The sequence below is a fragment of the Oncorhynchus gorbuscha genome, linkage group LG01 (assembly GCF_021184085.1).
Source record: "Oncorhynchus gorbuscha isolate QuinsamMale2020 ecotype Even-year linkage group LG01, OgorEven_v1.0, whole genome shotgun sequence".
Taxonomy (NCBI): domain Eukaryota; kingdom Metazoa; phylum Chordata; class Actinopteri; order Salmoniformes; family Salmonidae; genus Oncorhynchus; species Oncorhynchus gorbuscha.
In genome coordinates this window covers 111,964,965-111,982,562 of record NC_060173.1, presented here as the reverse complement: position 1 = coordinate 111,982,562, position 17,598 = coordinate 111,964,965, and the positions used below count along the sequence as shown (strand labels likewise).

Genomic DNA, 17,598 nt, shown 5'->3' with positions numbered 1-17,598 from the left:
CAGTAGGGTTAGAGTTAGGGTATGGTTACAGTAGGGTTAGGGTAGGGTTAGGGTAGGGTTAGGGTAGGGTATAGTTACAGCAGGGTGAGGGTTAGAGTAGGTGGAGTGTTTTACAAAATCCCTTTAAGGGACTGATGAGGTCACAGACTTACAGCCCGCTTTTTCCTGCGCTTCAGCCAGGACATGTCGTCCAGCTCCGAAAGCAGCCGCTCGTCCTTCACTAGAGAAACACAGGAACACAATAACACCATGGACTTCCTTCAAAAACAAGATTGACAATGAACACACTGAGGTCTACGACAGGATACCGATGCCACCATGCTGGGTTCTGTGGATATGTGTCAACAGTCCCAACCTGCGTCAAATACACTAAAGTATTAAGTTGAGGTATGCTTTAAGTTAATTTACCTTCCACTCTACTGGGCAAACCAAATCGAGAGCAACACAGGGTTTTTTGAACGTATTTGACATTATGTACTTGACCCAGATGAGGGGAATCTCATGTCAGCGTTAGTAGGAGAGGTTCTGGAAGGCCAGGTAGAGTGAGAGATGTAAAGTGGTGGAGGGCGGGTGGATGTTATGCAAGATCCAAGATGGCAATCAGATGCAGAACACCTTACCCAGTTCCTCTGAGTCACTGTTCCACTGGAGGCTGGGCATCCTGCGCAGTGAGTGGGGCCGTGCAGCTGTATCCTGTGAGGGAGAAACCGTCTACAGGCCGTCAACAGGGGTGTGATGAGGGTGGAGGGAACAGGGAACAGGGGTCAAGTTACAGAAGAAGAGGGTATCGGAGGGTATTCCCATTCCACTGTATAACAAGGCACATGATCAGGTTTTCACAACTACAGAGTCAACATGAATCAATAAATAAAATGGAATACTTGGCTACCCTAAACACATTATCATTACATTACCATGATCCTTTCCATTGCCATTCATCTTTCCATGACCATTATCATTTCATTACCATTAATATTTCCATGATCATGATCATTCCATTATCATTAATATTTCCATTATCACTGTCCTTTCCACTATTATTATTATCCTTTCCGGTGTCATTATCATTCCATTATTGTTATTATTTCCGTCATCATTATCATTTCTATTGTTATTCATCCTTTCCGTTACCATTATCATTATATTTTCCATTGTCGCTGTCATTCCATTATAATTATAATTTCCATGATCATGATCCTTTCCATTATCATCATGGACCTTGAATGGGATACGGTGTTCTGGGCTTATGTGACTTTAGAAAAAGATCAATGAAAGATTAGTGAGGCAAAACATACAGCACTTTTGTTTGGTGTTTCTAGGCTGGGTTTCTGTACAGCACTTTGTGACATCAGCTGATGTAAGAAGGGCTTTATAAATAAATGTGATTGATTGATGATTAATCATATGTCCTTCATTATATTATTATACCATGGACTTCCATCAAAAACAAGATTGACAATGAAGTATCAATTTTCACTAGATAACCTAATGTGCCTTTACTGTAAAACGGGGGCTTTAGTAAGGGTAAAGGAGGCCTTAGTAAGGGTAAAGGAGGACTTAGTAAGGGTAAAGGAGGCCTTAGTAAGGGTAAAGGAGGCCTTAGTAAGGGTAAAGGAGGCCTTAGTAAGGGTAAAGGAGGCCTTAGTAAGGGTAAAGGAGGCCTTAGTAAGGGTAAAGGAGGCTTTAGTAAGGGTAAAGGAGGCTTTAGTAAGGGTAAAGGAGGCTTTAGTAAGGGTAAAGGAGGCTTTAGTAAGGGTAAAGGAGGCCTTAGTAAGGGTAAAGGAGGCTTTAGTAAGGGTAAAGGAGGCCTTAGTAAGGGTAAAGGAGGCCTTAGTAAGGGTAAAGGAGGACTTAGTAAGGGTAAAGGAGGCCTTAGTAAGGGTAAAGGAGGCCTTAGTAAGGGTAAAGGAGGCTTTAGTAAGGGTAAAGGAGGCTTTAGTAAGGGTAAAGGGGGCTTTAGTAAGGGTAAAGGAGGCTTTAGTAAGGGTAAAGGAGGCTTTAGTAAGGGTTAAAGGAGGATTTAGTAAGGGTAAAGGAGGCCTTAGTAAGGGTAAAGGAGGCTTTAGTAAGGGTAAAGGAGGCTTTAGTAAGGGTAAAGGAGGCTTTAGTAAGGGTAAAGGAGGACTTAATAAGGGTAAAGGAGGCTTTAGTAAGGGTAAAGGAGGACTTAGTAAGGGTAAAGGAGGCTTTAGTAAGGGTAAAGGAGGCTTTAGTAAGGGTAAAGGAGGACTTAGTAAGGGTAAAGGAGGCTTTAGTAAGGGTAAAGGAGGCTTTAGTAAGGGTAAAGGAGGACTTAGTAAGGGTAAAGGAGGACTTAGTAAGGGTAAAGGAGGCTTTAGTAAGGGTAAAGGAGGACTTAGTAAGGGTAAAGGAGGACTTAGTAAGGGTAAAGGAGGATTTAGTAAGGGTAAAGGAGGACTTAGTAAGGGTAAAGGAGGACTTAGTAAGGGTAAAGGAGGCTTTAGTAAGGGTAAAGGAGGACTTAGTAAGGGTAAAGGAGGCTTTAGTAAGGGTAAAGGAGGACTTAGTAAGGGTAAAGGAGGCTTTAGTAAGGGTAAAGGAGGCTTTAGTAAGGGTAAAGGAGGCCTTAGTAAGGGTAAAGGATGCTTTAGTAAGGGTAAAGGAGGCTTTAGTAAGGGTAAAGGAGGCTTTAGTAAGGGTAAAAGTGGCAAAAGCGATCCTAACAGTAGCACAAGTAGAGGTAGAACAATGTTATTTATGTAGCAAAGACTGTTAAAAACCTAAATGGAAGGAAGAACTTACAATTGAGTGAGTCTGTTGCAAAGGCTCCATTATATAGAGATAGAGTCCATCGTCAAACATTCCGCTGTCAGGCAAAGGCAGGGGGAGCGAGAGACAAGGGCAGGGGGAACGAGAGGCAAGGGCAGGGGGACGAGAGGAAAAGGCAGGGGGAACGAGAGATAAGGGCAGGGGCGAGAGATAAGGACAGGAGGAACGAGAGACAAAGGCAGGGGGAACGAGAGATAAGGGCAGGGGGAACGAGAGACAAAGGCAGGGGGAACGAGAGACAAGGGCAGGGGGAACGAGAGATAAGGGCAGGGGGAACGAGAGACAAGGGCAGGGGAAACGAGAGACAAGGGCAGGGGGAACGAGAGATAAGGGCAGGGGGAAAGAGGAAAAGGCAGGGGGAACGAGAGACAAGGGCAGGGGGAACGAGAGATAAGGGCAGGGGGAACGAGAGGAAAAGGCAGGGGGAACGAGAGACAAAGGCAGGGGGGGGAACGAGAGATAAGGGCAGGGGGAACGAGAGGAAAAGGCAGGGGGAACGAGAGACAAGGGCAGGGGGAACGAGAGATAAGGGCAGGGGGAACGAGAGGAAAAGGCAGGGGGAACGAGAGACAAGGGCAGGGGGAACGAGAGATAAGGGCAGGGGAACGAGAGGAAAAGGCAGGGGGAACGAGAGACAAGGGCAGGGGGAACGAGAGATAAGGGCAGGGGGAACGAGAGACAAGGGCAGGGGGAACGAGAGATAAGGGCAGGGGGAACGAGAGGAAAAGGCAGGGGGAGAGACAAGGGCAGAGACAAGGGCAGGGGGAACGAGAGGAAAAGGCAGGGGGAACGAGAGACAAGGGCAGGGGGAACGAGAGATAAGGGCAGGGGGAACGAGAGACAAAGGCAGGGGGAACGAGAGACAAGGGCAGGGGAACGAGAGATAAGGGCAGGGGAACGAGAGACAAGGGCAGGGGAACGAGAGACAAGGGCAGGGGGAACGAGAGATAAGGGCAGGGGGAACGAGAGGAAAAGGCAGGGGGAACGAGAGACAAGGGCAGGGGGAACGAGAGATAAGGGCAGGGGGAACGAGAGGAAAAGGCAGGGGGAACGAGAGGCAAAGTGAAGAGAGAAGACAGTCAATACTGAGTCAATAGCAGCTGTCGAGAGCACAGATGAATCTCCACACATATTCCAGGCACGGATTACTATATATACAACTGCTGCTGTTCCTTCACTTACTGCAGCCCATTGCAGGTAGACAAGGCCACGTGGGAATCATCTTTCCCCCTAACCTGGCCGTGGTAGTAACAGTGCTCACCACCCTGAGGGAACACAGAAACAACACTTAAACAGCACTTAAACACCATGTAAACAACACTTACACAACAATTATACAGCACTTAAACAACACTTATACAACACTTAGACAACACTTCACATCACAGCAACCTAATGTGGAGAAGATGGGGGGACATGATGATTAGAGCACCACTCCAGTGGTCTTCTACAAGACATTCAACAAACAAAATATATTCACATACTAATCCATCTATACAATCTGGAATATACTTCTGGATAAGAGCGTCTGCTAAATGACTTAAATGTAAATGTAAGTACCTTTGTGTATTTGCTGCATTATTGCAACTGTGTTGTAGTACTGTTTACTCAGTTGGGAGGACTATACCTTTCTCCAATACAGTACATCTTCTGCAGCCTGGTTAACGAAATCAGCCCACATTTAGAAATAATACATTTCGGGAGTGTGGGTTGTGCTTGTGGGCCTCAAACTTGACTGTTCTCTTCAGACCTCAATGGTCCACATCTCTCTCTCTCTCTCTCTCTCTCTCTCTCTCTCTCTCTCTCTCTCTCTCTCTCTCTCTCTCTCTCTCTCTCTCTCTCTCTCTCTCTCTCTCTCTCTCTCTCTCTCTCTCTCTCAGAAAGAGCCACCATCCCACGCTGCATAGCTACTGCAGAGCGCCAGTCTCTCCCTTCCCTGTCACGTGATCTGGATTGCAGCCAGGCAGGCATGAGAGGCAGGAGGCTGCAGGGGAGCGGAGTGGAGCCATGCTGAGTCAGCTAGCTCAACTGTGCCCAGCATAGCCCTCAGCCCTCAACCCATCAGCCCCTCTGCCTAGCCCTCAGCCCCTGAGCCCTCAGCCTAGCCCTCAGCCCCTCAACCCATCAGCCCCTCGGCCTAGCCCTCAGCCCCTGAGCCCTCAACCTAGCCCTCAGCCCCTCAACCCATCAGCCCCTCGGCCTAGCCCTCAGCCCCTCAACTCATCAGCCCCTCTGCCTAGCCCTCAACCCATCAGACCCTCGGCCTAGCCCTCAACCCATCAGCCCCTCGGCCTAGCCCTCAGACCCTCAACCCATCAGCCATCAGCCTCTCAGCCATCAGCCCCTCAGCCCCTCAACCCATCAGCCCCCCAGCCTGATCCTGATTCAGCAACACCAGTGGCAGTTCCCTCTCTCTCTCTCTCTCTCTCTCTCTCTCTCTCTCTCTCTCTCTCTCTCTCTCTCTCTCTCTCTCTCTCTCTCTCTCTCTCTCTCTCTCTCTCTCTCTCTCTCTCTCTCTCTCTCTCTCTCTCTCTCGCTCTCTACCATCCCTCCCTCTCACACTCTCTTTCTTTACCATCCCTCTCCCTCTCTTTCTCGACCATCCATCCTTCCTCTCCCCATCTATCCCTCCCTCCCTCCCTCTCTCTTTCTCCTGTCTCTCTCCCCTAGCTCTCCCTCACTCTCTTTCTTCATTATTAAAACAGAAACAACACTTACGCAACATCAGGATGAATCAGATTTTAACATCAGAATGAATCAGATTTTAACATCAGAATGAATCATATTTTAACATCAGAATGAATCATATTTTAACATCAGAATGAATCATATTTGAACATCAGGATGAATCAGAATTGAACATCAGTATGAATCAGAATTGAACATCAGCATGAATCATATTTGAACATCAGGATGAATCACATTTGAACATCAGTATGAATCAGAATTGAACATCAGCATGAATCATATTTGAACTTCAGGACGAATCGCATTTGAACTGATGATGCAAACCGGCACCACATACTGTATTTGATGAAGTTAGGTAATGCTAATCAATAAGAGCTATATTAGGACAGATCAAGACCAAGTGGATAAATAACATCACAGTAGAAATATAAAAGTACCTCTCTGTACTCTACATGGACAATGGCCGCCATAGTATTTATGTGAATGTCTGTGAACTCCAGAGGTCCTGTAGACATGGTACAACTGAATAGTCTTTAAGCGTTTTGCTACATATTACTTTAACTATCCACTTGTACTTTGACTGGCCCTAATCAGCTCCCCATAAAACAAACCAATTAATTATTTACCAGCTGTAGGCCCTGTATCTTCCACTGGGAACCAATTAGGCTCCGCCCGGAAAAAAAAAGGTAAATGAAAACAGGAACCCAAAACAGAGTGAGTGTTCTGACTGGAGATGTTACCTTTGATAGAACAGGTTTACCCTCCTCATAGTGGATCTCCACATAATCCGACGACAACAAGTTACTGGGAAGTAGAAAGAGAAGGGGGCGTGGGTTAGTATCTGTTGTGATGACCTGCTGCCCTAACCATCTGTGGTCTGATCGAGAACCGTAACTCAGTTTTCCTTGTGGCTTACACGGAGAGGTTTATCCTGTTTAACAGCTGAACAACATTCAACAAGCATCACAAACCTTAATCTTATTCAAACCCCACAGTCAAATACACCCACGTCAACCTAAATACATCCACCCACATCATCTGACAGTTAAAGGTAGCTTACACGTTGCATTCTGTGCAGCTATAGGAAGACCAGGTAAGATTCTGCATCAGCAGGTAAGATTCTGCATCAGCAGGTAAGATGCTGCATCAGCAGGTAAGATGCTGCATCAGGGGGTTAGATGCTGCATCAGGGGGTTAGATGCTGCATCAGGGGGTTAGATGCTGCATCAGCAGGTTAGATGCTGCATCAGAGGGTTAGATGCTGCATCAGGGGGTTAGATGCTGCATCAGGGGGTTAGATGCTGCATCAGCAGGTTAGATGCTGCATCAGGGGGTTAGATGCTGCATCAGGGGGTTAGATGCTGCATCAGGGGGTTAGATGCTGCATCAGGGGTTAGATGCTGCATCAGTATTTAAGATGCTGCATCAGGGGGTTAGATGCTGCATCAGCAGGTTAGATGCTGCATCAGTATTTAAGATGCTGCATCAGGGGGTTAGATGCTGCATCAGCAGGTTAGATGCTGCATCAGTATTTAAGATGCTGCATCAGGGGGTTAGATGCTGCATCAGCAGGTTAGATGCTGCATCAGCAGGTTAGATGCTGCATCAGTATTTAAGATGCTGCATCAGGGGGTTAGATGCTGCATCAGCAGGTTAGATGCTGCATCAGCAGGTTAGATGCTGCATCAGCAGGTTAGATGCTGCATCAGCAGGTTAGATGCTGCATCAGTATTTAAGATGCTGCATCAGCAGGTTAGATGCTGCATCAGCAGGTTAGATGCTGCATCAGCAGGTTAGATGCTGCATCAGCAGGTTAGATGCTGCATCAGCAGGTTAGATGCTGCATCAGTATTTAAGATGCTGCATCAGCAGGTTAGATGCTGCATCAGCAGGTTAGATGCTGCATCAGCAGGTTAGATGCTGCATCAGTATTTAAGATGCACCAGATCCTTTTTGTGGAGCTGCCGTGCTTCTCCACCTGCATTGTTTGCTGTTTGGGGTTTTAGGCTGAGTTTCTGTACAGCACTTTGAGATATCAGCTGATGTACGAAGGGCTATATAAATACATTTGATTTTGATTTAAAGACTATACCAATAATACAATAATACATTATAAGATAGATACAGTAAGGTACATACTCTGAAACCGTTTGAAAATCAGTCAACACACAGTGGTGACAGCCAGTGTACACAATGGGATCCAGAATTCATCACAAAGCTGTAATTTACAGCCAACCAGTGAAGTTCAAAACAATGTCAAATCTATTTTAACCTTTGAAACACATCTAAAGCAAGAAAATATCTAAAACAATGTTTCACTATTTCACAAATGCATTGATTAGAAAGAAAATCCATGACAGACAAAACATAGAAAGAACATCAGCGACAGGCATGACATTGATATAAGACATATCCCCTTTCAACATGGTGTCAATGAAGCATGACATGATAAATGATTGTTTGAGGCCTTTGGTTCACCTTGAGCCCCCACTGTCCTCCAGGCTGTTCCCACCGTCTGACTCAGCAAGCCATGCCACACCACACAGTTACACACAGTCAATATGTTAGCTGACCACTGACTTCAAGAGACTGCCATTTCTGCCACAATGACACTTTTCAAGGTAACCTTGTAGATCTAATTGAACACACCCTCCCACCCCTGGACATACAGCACCGTTTGCTGCAGATAAGTAGAAACCAAATACTAAGAAAAATATTTTGAAATGTGTGTGTGACTGACATGTTTTGAGCAATGCTCAACGAGTGGGCAGGAAGTCCTGCACACAGTTAGGTGTAGAGAAGGAGAGAGATAGAGAGAGCGAGAGAGAGAGAGACAGAGAGAGATAGAGAGAGATAGAGAGTGTCAAAGCACCAGTGAAGGGCTATTTTTAGCTTGATGGATGAGACAGGGAGAGAGAGAGAGAGAGAGAGAGAGAGAGAGAGAGAGAGAGAGAGAGAGAGAGAGAGAGAGAGAGAGAGAGATGGGGAGAAAGTGAGAGAGAGAGCGATAGAAAGAGGGGGGGAGTGCAGCATTTCAGAGTCTGGTGGGCTGGATCAGTGGAATGCAAAGATGTGTGTGTGTGTGTGTGTGTGTGTGTGTGTGTGTGTGTGTGTGTGTGTGTGTGTGTGTGTGTGTGTGTGTGTGTGTGTGTGTGTGTGTGTGTGTGTGTGTGTGTGTGTGTGTGTGTGTGTGTGTGTGTGTGTGTGTGGAGTGAGTGGAGAAGGGAGGCCGGGGAAGTACACGTCGCAGTGTGCAATGTGCAGTCAGTGTGTATGAGTGTTTATGTGTGTAGCTAAAGAGGAGGGAGTCCTTCCCTGAGGTCTTTGAGTCCACAGGAGACTGACAATGCAGTGTTAGAAGAGAGGGGGAGACCAGAAACTGCAGGAGGTTCTGGGGCCTGGCACCGGACCAGCTCCAGCCCAAATTCACTGACACGTGATGCTGTCATTGCTATGTCTCTGACACATGGAAATAATCAGCTCTGCTCAGAATTGAATAGTGATGCTATGGGAGAGGGAGGACAAGACATACTGTTCTGCAGCCAAGACCCAGACATACTGAATGACTGAATCAGTCCCAGATCAATGCTTATTAAAACACAGAGGTATTATGAGCCCCAAAAAATACTCGATCTACAATACATGAAACCATCTGCATATAGGGGTTCTATGAAAACTATATTGGATAAATCCATTTGAATTCAATTACTTTTTAACAGCATATCTTTTGATTTAAACAAAACTTTCCATAAATGTTTGCAAGGGATGGAAGGAAAAGTCGATAAAGTTACATATCGGGATAGTATTTTTGACGATATGTTGTTTAGTTTTGACAATATCGCAACATTATTTTTGTGCTAGTAGGTTGGAACTGCACTGAAATGTTCCATCATAGCTTATTCCATATATATTTTTTAACTGAATAAAAGTGTTGGTCCCATGTTTCATGAGCTGAAATAAAAGATCCCAGAAATATTCCATACATGTACGTACCAAAAGCAAATTTCTCTCAAATGTTGTGCACAAATGTGGGTACATCCCTGTTAGTGAGCATCTCTCCTTTGCCAAGATAATCCATCCACCGGACAGGTGTGGCATATAAAGAACTGATTAAACAGCATGATCATTAGACAGGTGCAAATAACTGATTAAACAGCATGATCATTAGACAGGTGCAAATAACTGATTAAACAGCATGATCATTAGACAGGTGCACCTTGTGCTGGGGACAATAAAAGGCCACTAGTAAATGTGCAGTTTTGTCACACAACACAATGCCACAGATGTCTCAAAATTTGAGGGAGCGTGCAAATGGCATGCAGGAATGTCCACCAGAGCTGTTGTCAGAGAATGTAATGTTTATTTCTTTACCATAAGCCACCTGGCAATTTGAATGCACAGAGATACTATGACGAGATCCTGAGGCCCATTGTCATGCCATTCATCTGCCGCCATCACCTTATGTGATGTGGAATGATAATGCACAGCCCGTGTCGCAAGGATCTGTACACGATTCCTGGAAGCTAAATATGTCCCAGTTCTTCCCATGCCTGCATACTCACCAGACATGTCACCCATTGAGCAAGTTTGGGATGCTCTGGATCAATGTTTACAACAGCATGTTCCGGTTCCTGCCAATATCCAGCAACTTCGCAAAGCCATTCAACAGGGGTGGGGCATCATTCGACAGGCCACAATCAACAGCCTGATCAACTCTATGTGAAGGAGATGTGTCGCAATGCGTGAGGCAAATAGTGGTCACATTGGTTTTCTGACTCACACCCATACCTTTTTTTAATGTATATGTGACCAACAGATGTACAGTATATCTGTATTCCCAGTCAAGTGAAATCCATAGATTAGGGCCTAATGAATTTAGTTAAACTCAGTTTAGTTTAAACTCACTTTAGTTGACTCAGTAAAATCTTTGAAATTGTTTCATGTTGCGTTTATATTTTTGTTCAGTGCAAATAGGGAGCCAATTTGTTTTCAGCACTTTCATTTCCTTGTCTGAACAACATTTGTTTTTCTCATGGCTCTCTCTTGTCCCTCCGCAGCAGACATGTAGTCAGCAATATGTTTTGAACATCGAATTGCAATAAAAGCCTCCTGAGTGGCGCAGCGGTCAAAGGCACTGCATCACAGTGCTTGAGATGTCACTACAGTAGCCAGGTTTGATTCCAGGCTGTGTCAGAGACCCATAGGGCTGGGCACAATTGGCCCAGCGTCGTAAAGCTGGGGGGCTTTACTTGGCTCATTGTGCTCTAGTGACTCCTGCTGACCAAGGAGCTATTAAGGGTAACTAGCTCCAAATCAAGCTATTACACAACATGCCTACCACTTTGAAGATGCAAAATATTTTTTTATTGTGAAACAAACAAGAAATAAGACAAAAATACAGAAAACTTGAGAGTGTATAACTATTCACCCCCCAAAGTCAATACTTTGTAGAGCCACCTTCTGCAGCAATTACAGCTGCAAGACTCTTGGGTTATGTCTTTATAAGCTTGGCACATCTAGCCACTGGGATTTTTGGCCATTATTCAAGGCAAAATTGCTCCAGCTCCTTCAAGTTGGATGGGTTCCACTGGTGTACAGCAATCTTTAAGTCATACCACAGATTATCAATTGGATTGAGGTGTGGACTTTGACTAGGCCATTCCAAGACATTTAACTGTTTCCCCTTAAACCACTCGAGTGTTGCTTTAGCAGTATGCTTAGTGTTATTGTCCTGCTGGAAGGTGAACCTCCGTCCGAGTCTCAAATCTCTGGAAGACTAAAACAGATTTCCCTCAAGAATTTCCCTGTATTTAGCACCATCCATCATTCCTTTAATTCTGATCAGTTTCCCTGTCCCTGCTGATGAAAAACATCCCCACAGCATGATGCTGTGGGATGAGATGGCATTCTCGGGGTGATGAGAGGTGTTGGGTTTGCGCCAGACATAGCGTTTTCCTTGATAGCCATAAAGCTCAATTTAGTCTCATCTGATCAGAGTCCCTTCTTCCATATGTTTGGGGAGTCTCCCACATGCCGTTGGGCGAACACGAAACCTGTTGCGCGTTTTTGTCTTTAAACAATGGCTTTTTTTCTCGCCACTCTTCCATAAAGCCCAGATCTGTGGAGTGTACGACTTAAAATGGTCCTATGGAGAGATATTCCAATCTCCGCTGTGGAGCGTTGCAGCTCGTTCAGGGTTATCTTTGGTCTCTTTGTTGCTTCTCTGATTAACGCCCTCCTTGCCTGGTCCGTGAGTTTTGGTGGGCGGCCCTCTCAACAACTATGTCCCTTACCTGTTTGGAGAGCTCCTTGATCTTGCTTGCTTGGTGGTACCCCTTCCTTAGTGGTGTTGCAGACTCTGGGGCCTTTCAGAACATGTGAAAATGAGATCATGTGACACTTAGATTGCACATAGGTGGACTTTATTTAACTAATTGTGTGACTTCTGAAGGTAATTGGTTGCACCAGATCTTATTTAGGGGCTTCATAGCAAAGGAAGTGATAACATATGCATGTGTCACGAATACCACCGAAGGTGGCTCCCCTTCCTGTTCGGGTGGCGCTCGGCGTGCGTCGTCGCCGGTCTACTAGCTGCCACCGATCCCTTTTTCCTTTTCGTTTGTTTTTGTCTAATTGTTTTCACCTGTTCCTTTTCAAATCAAAAATCAAATCAAATCAAATCAAATCAAATCAAATCAAATCAAACCCTTGTTGGGGTTTTGGGATGGGTGTTATTTAAGTTAGTTTTGCCCGCTGGTGTTTGTCGGGGCTTGTTGTGTTTGTTACGTTTGTGGTGTATAGTCGGTTTTGGGTTTTCCCTGTCCGGGTTTGTGTAACTAGGTTTTGTGTTTGTTTTTGCACCTGTGTTTTAGGGCATTCGCCCATGTTTGAACCTGTTACTTTGTTAAGGACATGAAAGCATTTTTTCCCGTTTGCTCTCTGCGTTTGACTCCTCACTCATCACTCACCCGTCGTTACTGCATGCACCACTTTTCCCGTTTACTTTGCTCTCTGCGTTTGACTCCTCACCCATCACTCACCCATCACTCACCCATCACTCACCCATCACTCACCCATCGTTACTGCATGCACCACTTTTCCCGTTTACTTTGCTCTCTGCGTTTGACTCCTCACCCATCACTCACCCATCACTCACCCATCACTCACCCATCGTTACAGCATGCACCACTTTTCCCGTTTTTTATTTTGGGGAATTTCTTGAAACAAGTGATTTTTTTTTCCATTTCACTTCACCTATTTGGACTATTTTGTGTATGTCCTTTACATTACATCCAAATAAACATCCATTTAAATTAGAGGGTGTAACGCCACAAAATAGGAAAAACACCAAGGGGGATGAATACTTTTGTAAGACACTGTATATCTTCCTTAACGAGGACTATCCTGAAGCTGTGCGCCAGAAGAGGAAAGAACTGATCCTGTCATGAAAGCTGCCAGAGCGTGTGGGTTGACATGGCCTACATCCGCTATGACAGGCTCATTGTCAAACCTCCCTCCCAGAAGCCTGGAGGGGATGAGAGAGCCAAGCCTATGGTTTTCGTAGCTTCAACCACGCAGCACGCACACACACACACACGCACGCACGCACGCACGCACGCACGCACGCACGCACGCACACACGCACACACGCACACACGCACGCACACACACACACACACACACACACACACACACACACACACACACACACACACACACACACACACACACACACACACACACACACACACACACACGCACACATATATATATATTGATTAGTGGACTGCTGAATGTATATTTTTATTTTGCTTTGTTTGCTCTTTTCAGTATTATGTCTATCAGGCCCTCAGGAAATGGCTGAAAATAGCCCATATGAATATATGTAGCCTTAGAAATAAGGTTCATGAAATCAGTAACTTGCTAGCATCAGATAACATTAATATATTATCCATTTCTGAGACTCACTTAAATAATTAATTTGATGATACAGCAGTAGCAAAACAAGGACATAACATCTATAGAAGAGACAGAAATGCTTATGGGGGAAGTGTTGCTGTATATATTCAGAGCCAATTCCATGTCATACTTAGAGAAGATCTTATGTCAAGGCTTATTGAAGTGTGGATGCAGGATCTAAAGCCTTTTCTTCTGGGGTGTTTCTATAGGCCACCAAGTGCTAACAGTCAGTCTCTAAATAATATGTGTGAAATGCTTGAAAATGTATGTTATGTAAACACAGAGGTCTACTTTCTTGGGGACCTGAATATTGACTGGTTTTCATCAAGCTGTCCCCTCGAGACAAAGCTTCTTAATGTAACCAGTGCCTATAATCTGGTTCAGGTTATGAATCAACCTACCAGGGTGTTTACGAACACTACAGGAACAAGATCATCCTCATGTATCGATCACATTTTTACTAATACTGTAGAACTTTGTTCTAAAGCTGGATCATAGAATAGTGGCCATTTCCGGGAAAGCCAAAGTTCAAACAGCTGGTCCTTAAATAATGTATAAGAGATCGTACAAAATATTTTGCTGCGACTCTTAACTTGTTAGGGGTTCTGCCTCGACAACATCCGCTGAAAAGGCAGATTGCGAAATTCAGATGTTTTTTTTTTAATATTTAACTTTCAAACATTCACAAGTGCAATACACCAAATTAAAGCTTGACTTCTTGTTAATCTACCCATCGTGTCCGATTTCATAAATGCCTTACAGGGAAAGCACACCATATGATTATGTTAGGTCAGAGCCTAGTCCCAAAAACACATATAGCCATTTTCCAGCCAAAGCAGAAATAGAGATAAAATTAATCACTAACCTTTGATGATCATCATCAGATGACACTCATAGGACTTCATGTTACACAATACATGTATGTTTTGTTTGATAAAGTTCATATTTATATCCAAAAATCTCAGTTTACATTGGTGCTATGGTCAGTAATGTTGTGCCTCAAAAAACATCAGGCGAATTTTCAGAGAGCCACATCAACTTACAGAAATACTCATAATAAACTTGGATAAGAGATACAAGCATTATGCACAGAATTATAGATATACTTCTCCTTAATGCAAGCACTGTGTCAGATTTTTAAAAACTTTACGGAAAAAGCACACCATGAAATAATCTGAGTACAGCTCTCAGACAACAAAACAAGCCAAACAGATATCCACCATGTTGTGGAGTCAACAGTAGTCAGAAATAGCATTTTAAATATTCACTTACCTTTGATGATCTTCATCAGAATACACTCCCTTGAATCCCAGTTCCACAATAAATGTTTGATTTGTTCGATAAAGTCCATAATTTATGTCCAAATACCTCCTTTTTGTTTGTGCGTTTAGTACACAATCAAACTCACGACGCGCGGGCAGGTCCAGGCGAAAGTTCGGACAAAAAGTCATATTACAGTTCGTAGAAACATGTCAAACGAAGTACAGAATCAATCTTTAGGATGTTTTTATCATAAATCTTCAATAATGTTTCAACCGGAGAATTCCTTTGTCTGTAGAAATGCAATGGAACGCAAGCTAACCCTCACATGCGCGTGATCAGCTCATGCCACTCTAGCAGACCTCTGACTTATTCAGCTCCTATTCCCCCCTCCTTCACAGTATAAGCATCAAACAAGGTTCTAAAGACTGTTGACATCTAGTGGAAGCCTTAGGAAGTGCAATATGACCCCATAGACACTGTATATTCGATAGGCAAAGAGTTGAAAATCAACCAACCTCAGATTTCCCACTTCCTGGTTGGATTTTTCTCAGGTTTTCGCCTGCCATATAAGTTCTGTTATACTCACAGACATCATTCAAACAGTTGTAGAAACTTCAGAGTGTTTACCATCCAATACTACTAATAATATGCATATATTAGCAACTGGGACTGAGGAGCAGGCCGTTTACTCTGGGCACCTTTCATCCAAGCTACTCAATACTGCCCCTGCACCCATAAGAAGAAACTGACTGTTAAGGCTCCATGGATTGATGAAGAATTGAACAACTGTATGGTTGAATGAGATGGGGCAAAAGGAGTGGCTAATAAGTCTGGCTGCACATTTTACTGCAAATTGAGAAATTATGTGACTAAACTCAACAAAAAGAAGAATAAACTGTATTATGAAGCCAAGATCAATGATCTAAAGAATGTTGTAAAAAAACTTTGGAGTACTTTAAGTGAAATCATCTGCAGAAAGACATTCAACTCCATCTTTCATCCAATCAGATGGCTTATTCATCACAAACCATTTGATGTTGCCAATTATTTTAATGACTTCATTGGAAAAGTGGGCAAGCCATTGTATTCATGCATTGCAAGTTTGAATTATGTAAAGTTATTGTGGGAGAGGTCAAAAAAGTATTGTTATCGATCATTAATGACAAACCTCCTGGCATTGACAATTGACAAATATGGAAAACTACTGAGGATGGTAGCTGACTCTATAGCCACTCCTATCTGTCATCTTTAATCTGAGCCTAGAGGAAAGTCATTGTCCTCAGTCCTGGAGGGAGGCCAAAGTCATTCCACTACCCAAGAGTGGTAAAGTGGCCTTTACTAGTTGTAACAGCAGAGCTATCAGCTTGCTGCCAAGTCTTAGCAAACTGTTGGAGAAAAAATGGTGTTTGACCTACTACAATGCTATTTCTCTGTAAACAAATTAACAACAGACTTTCAGCATGCTTATAGAGAAGGGCACTCAACATGTACTGCACTGACACAAATGACTGATGATTGGGTGAAATAAATTGATAATAAGAAGATTGTGGGGCGCTGTACTGTTAGATATTATTGACCATAATCATAACCATAACCTGCTGATGATTCAACCATTTTACGCATCAGCAACCACAGCTAATGAAGTCACTGAAACACTTAACAAAGAGTTGCAGTCTGTTTTGGAATGGGTGGCCAGTAATAAACTGGTCCTGAACATCTCTAAAAGTGAGAGCATTGTATTTGGTACAAATCATTACCTAAGTTTGAGACCTCAGCTGAATCTGGTAATGAATGGTGTGGCTGTTGAACAATTTGAGGAGACTAAATGACTTGGTGTTACCTTAGATTGTAAACTGTCATGGTCAAAACATACAGATTCAATGGTTGTAAAGATGGGGAGAGGTCTGGCCGTAATAAAGAGATGCTCTGCTTTTTGACACCACACTCCACAAAGCAAGTTCTGCAGGCTCTAGTATTGTCTGATCTTGATTATTGTCCAGTCGTGTGGTCCAGTGCTGCAAGGAAAGACCTAGTTAATTTGCAGCTGGCCCAGAACAGACTGGCACGTTCTGCTCTTCATTGTAATCAGAGGGCTAATATTAATACTGTAAATATCAGTCTCTCTTGGCTAAGAGTTGAGGAGAGACTGACTCCATCACTTCTTCTTTTTATAAGAAACATTAATGTGTTGAAAATCCCAAATTGTTTACATAGTCAACATACATACAGCTCTGACACACACACTTATCCCACCAGACAAGCCACCAGGGGTCTTTTCACAGTCCCCAAATCCAGAACAAATTCAAGAAAGCGTACAGTATTATATAGAGCCCTTATTGCATGGAATGTCCATCCATCTCATATTGTTCAAATAAACAGCAAACCTGATTTAAAAAAAACAGATAAAGCAACACCTCGCGGCACAACGCCTCTCCCCCTATTTGACCTAGATAGTTTGTGTGTATGTATTGATATGTAGGCTACATGTCTTAAAAAAAATATTATGTAATTTTGTCCTTGAGCTGTTCTTGTTTATTAATGTTCTGTATTATGTCATGTTTCATGTCTACACCTTGCTTTGGCGTCGTTTACAAACCATAATGTCACGATTTGACCTTTATTTCCTGTGTTTTGTATTTAGTTAGTATGGTCAGGGCGTGAGTTGGGTGGGCAGTCTATGTTTGTTTTTCTATGATTTGGGTATTTCTATGTTTCGGCCTAGTATGGTTCTCAATCAGAGGCAGGTGTCATTAGTTGTCTCTGATTGAGAATCATACTTAGGTAGCCTGGGTTTCACTGTGTGTTTGTGGGTGATCTGTTCCTGTCTGTGTTTTGCACCAGATAGGACTGTTTTGAGTTTTCACATTTCTTGTTAGTTTGTTCATGTGAAGTGATTTA

General features: G+C 43.7%; 1 protein-coding gene across 6 annotated transcripts in view; it reads right to left on the bottom strand.

The window, feature by feature from the left end:
- Positions 1 to 17,598, bottom strand: part of LOC124003994 (disintegrin and metalloproteinase domain-containing protein 23-like) — a 59,410-nt gene that overhangs the window by 29,949 nt on the left and 11,863 nt on the right. For 5 of the 6 annotated variants that reach the window (XR_006833684.1, XR_006833722.1, XM_046313043.1 and 2 more), the window contains exons 4-8: positions 6,219 to 6,282; positions 3,973 to 4,055; positions 2,764 to 2,827; positions 621 to 711; positions 153 to 220 (exon numbers count right to left, since the gene is read on the bottom strand). Coding sequence is in view for 4 of the 6 variants with exons in the window: in XM_046313043.1 (XP_046168999.1) it covers positions 153 to 220; positions 621 to 711; positions 2,764 to 2,827; positions 3,973 to 4,055; positions 6,219 to 6,282 (370 nt within the window). In the remaining 2 variants the exon portion in view is untranslated. The remainder of the gene's footprint in view (positions 1 to 152; positions 221 to 620; positions 712 to 2,763; positions 2,828 to 3,972; positions 4,056 to 6,218; positions 6,283 to 17,598) is intronic. The other variant, XM_046314426.1, reaches the window with a different exon arrangement.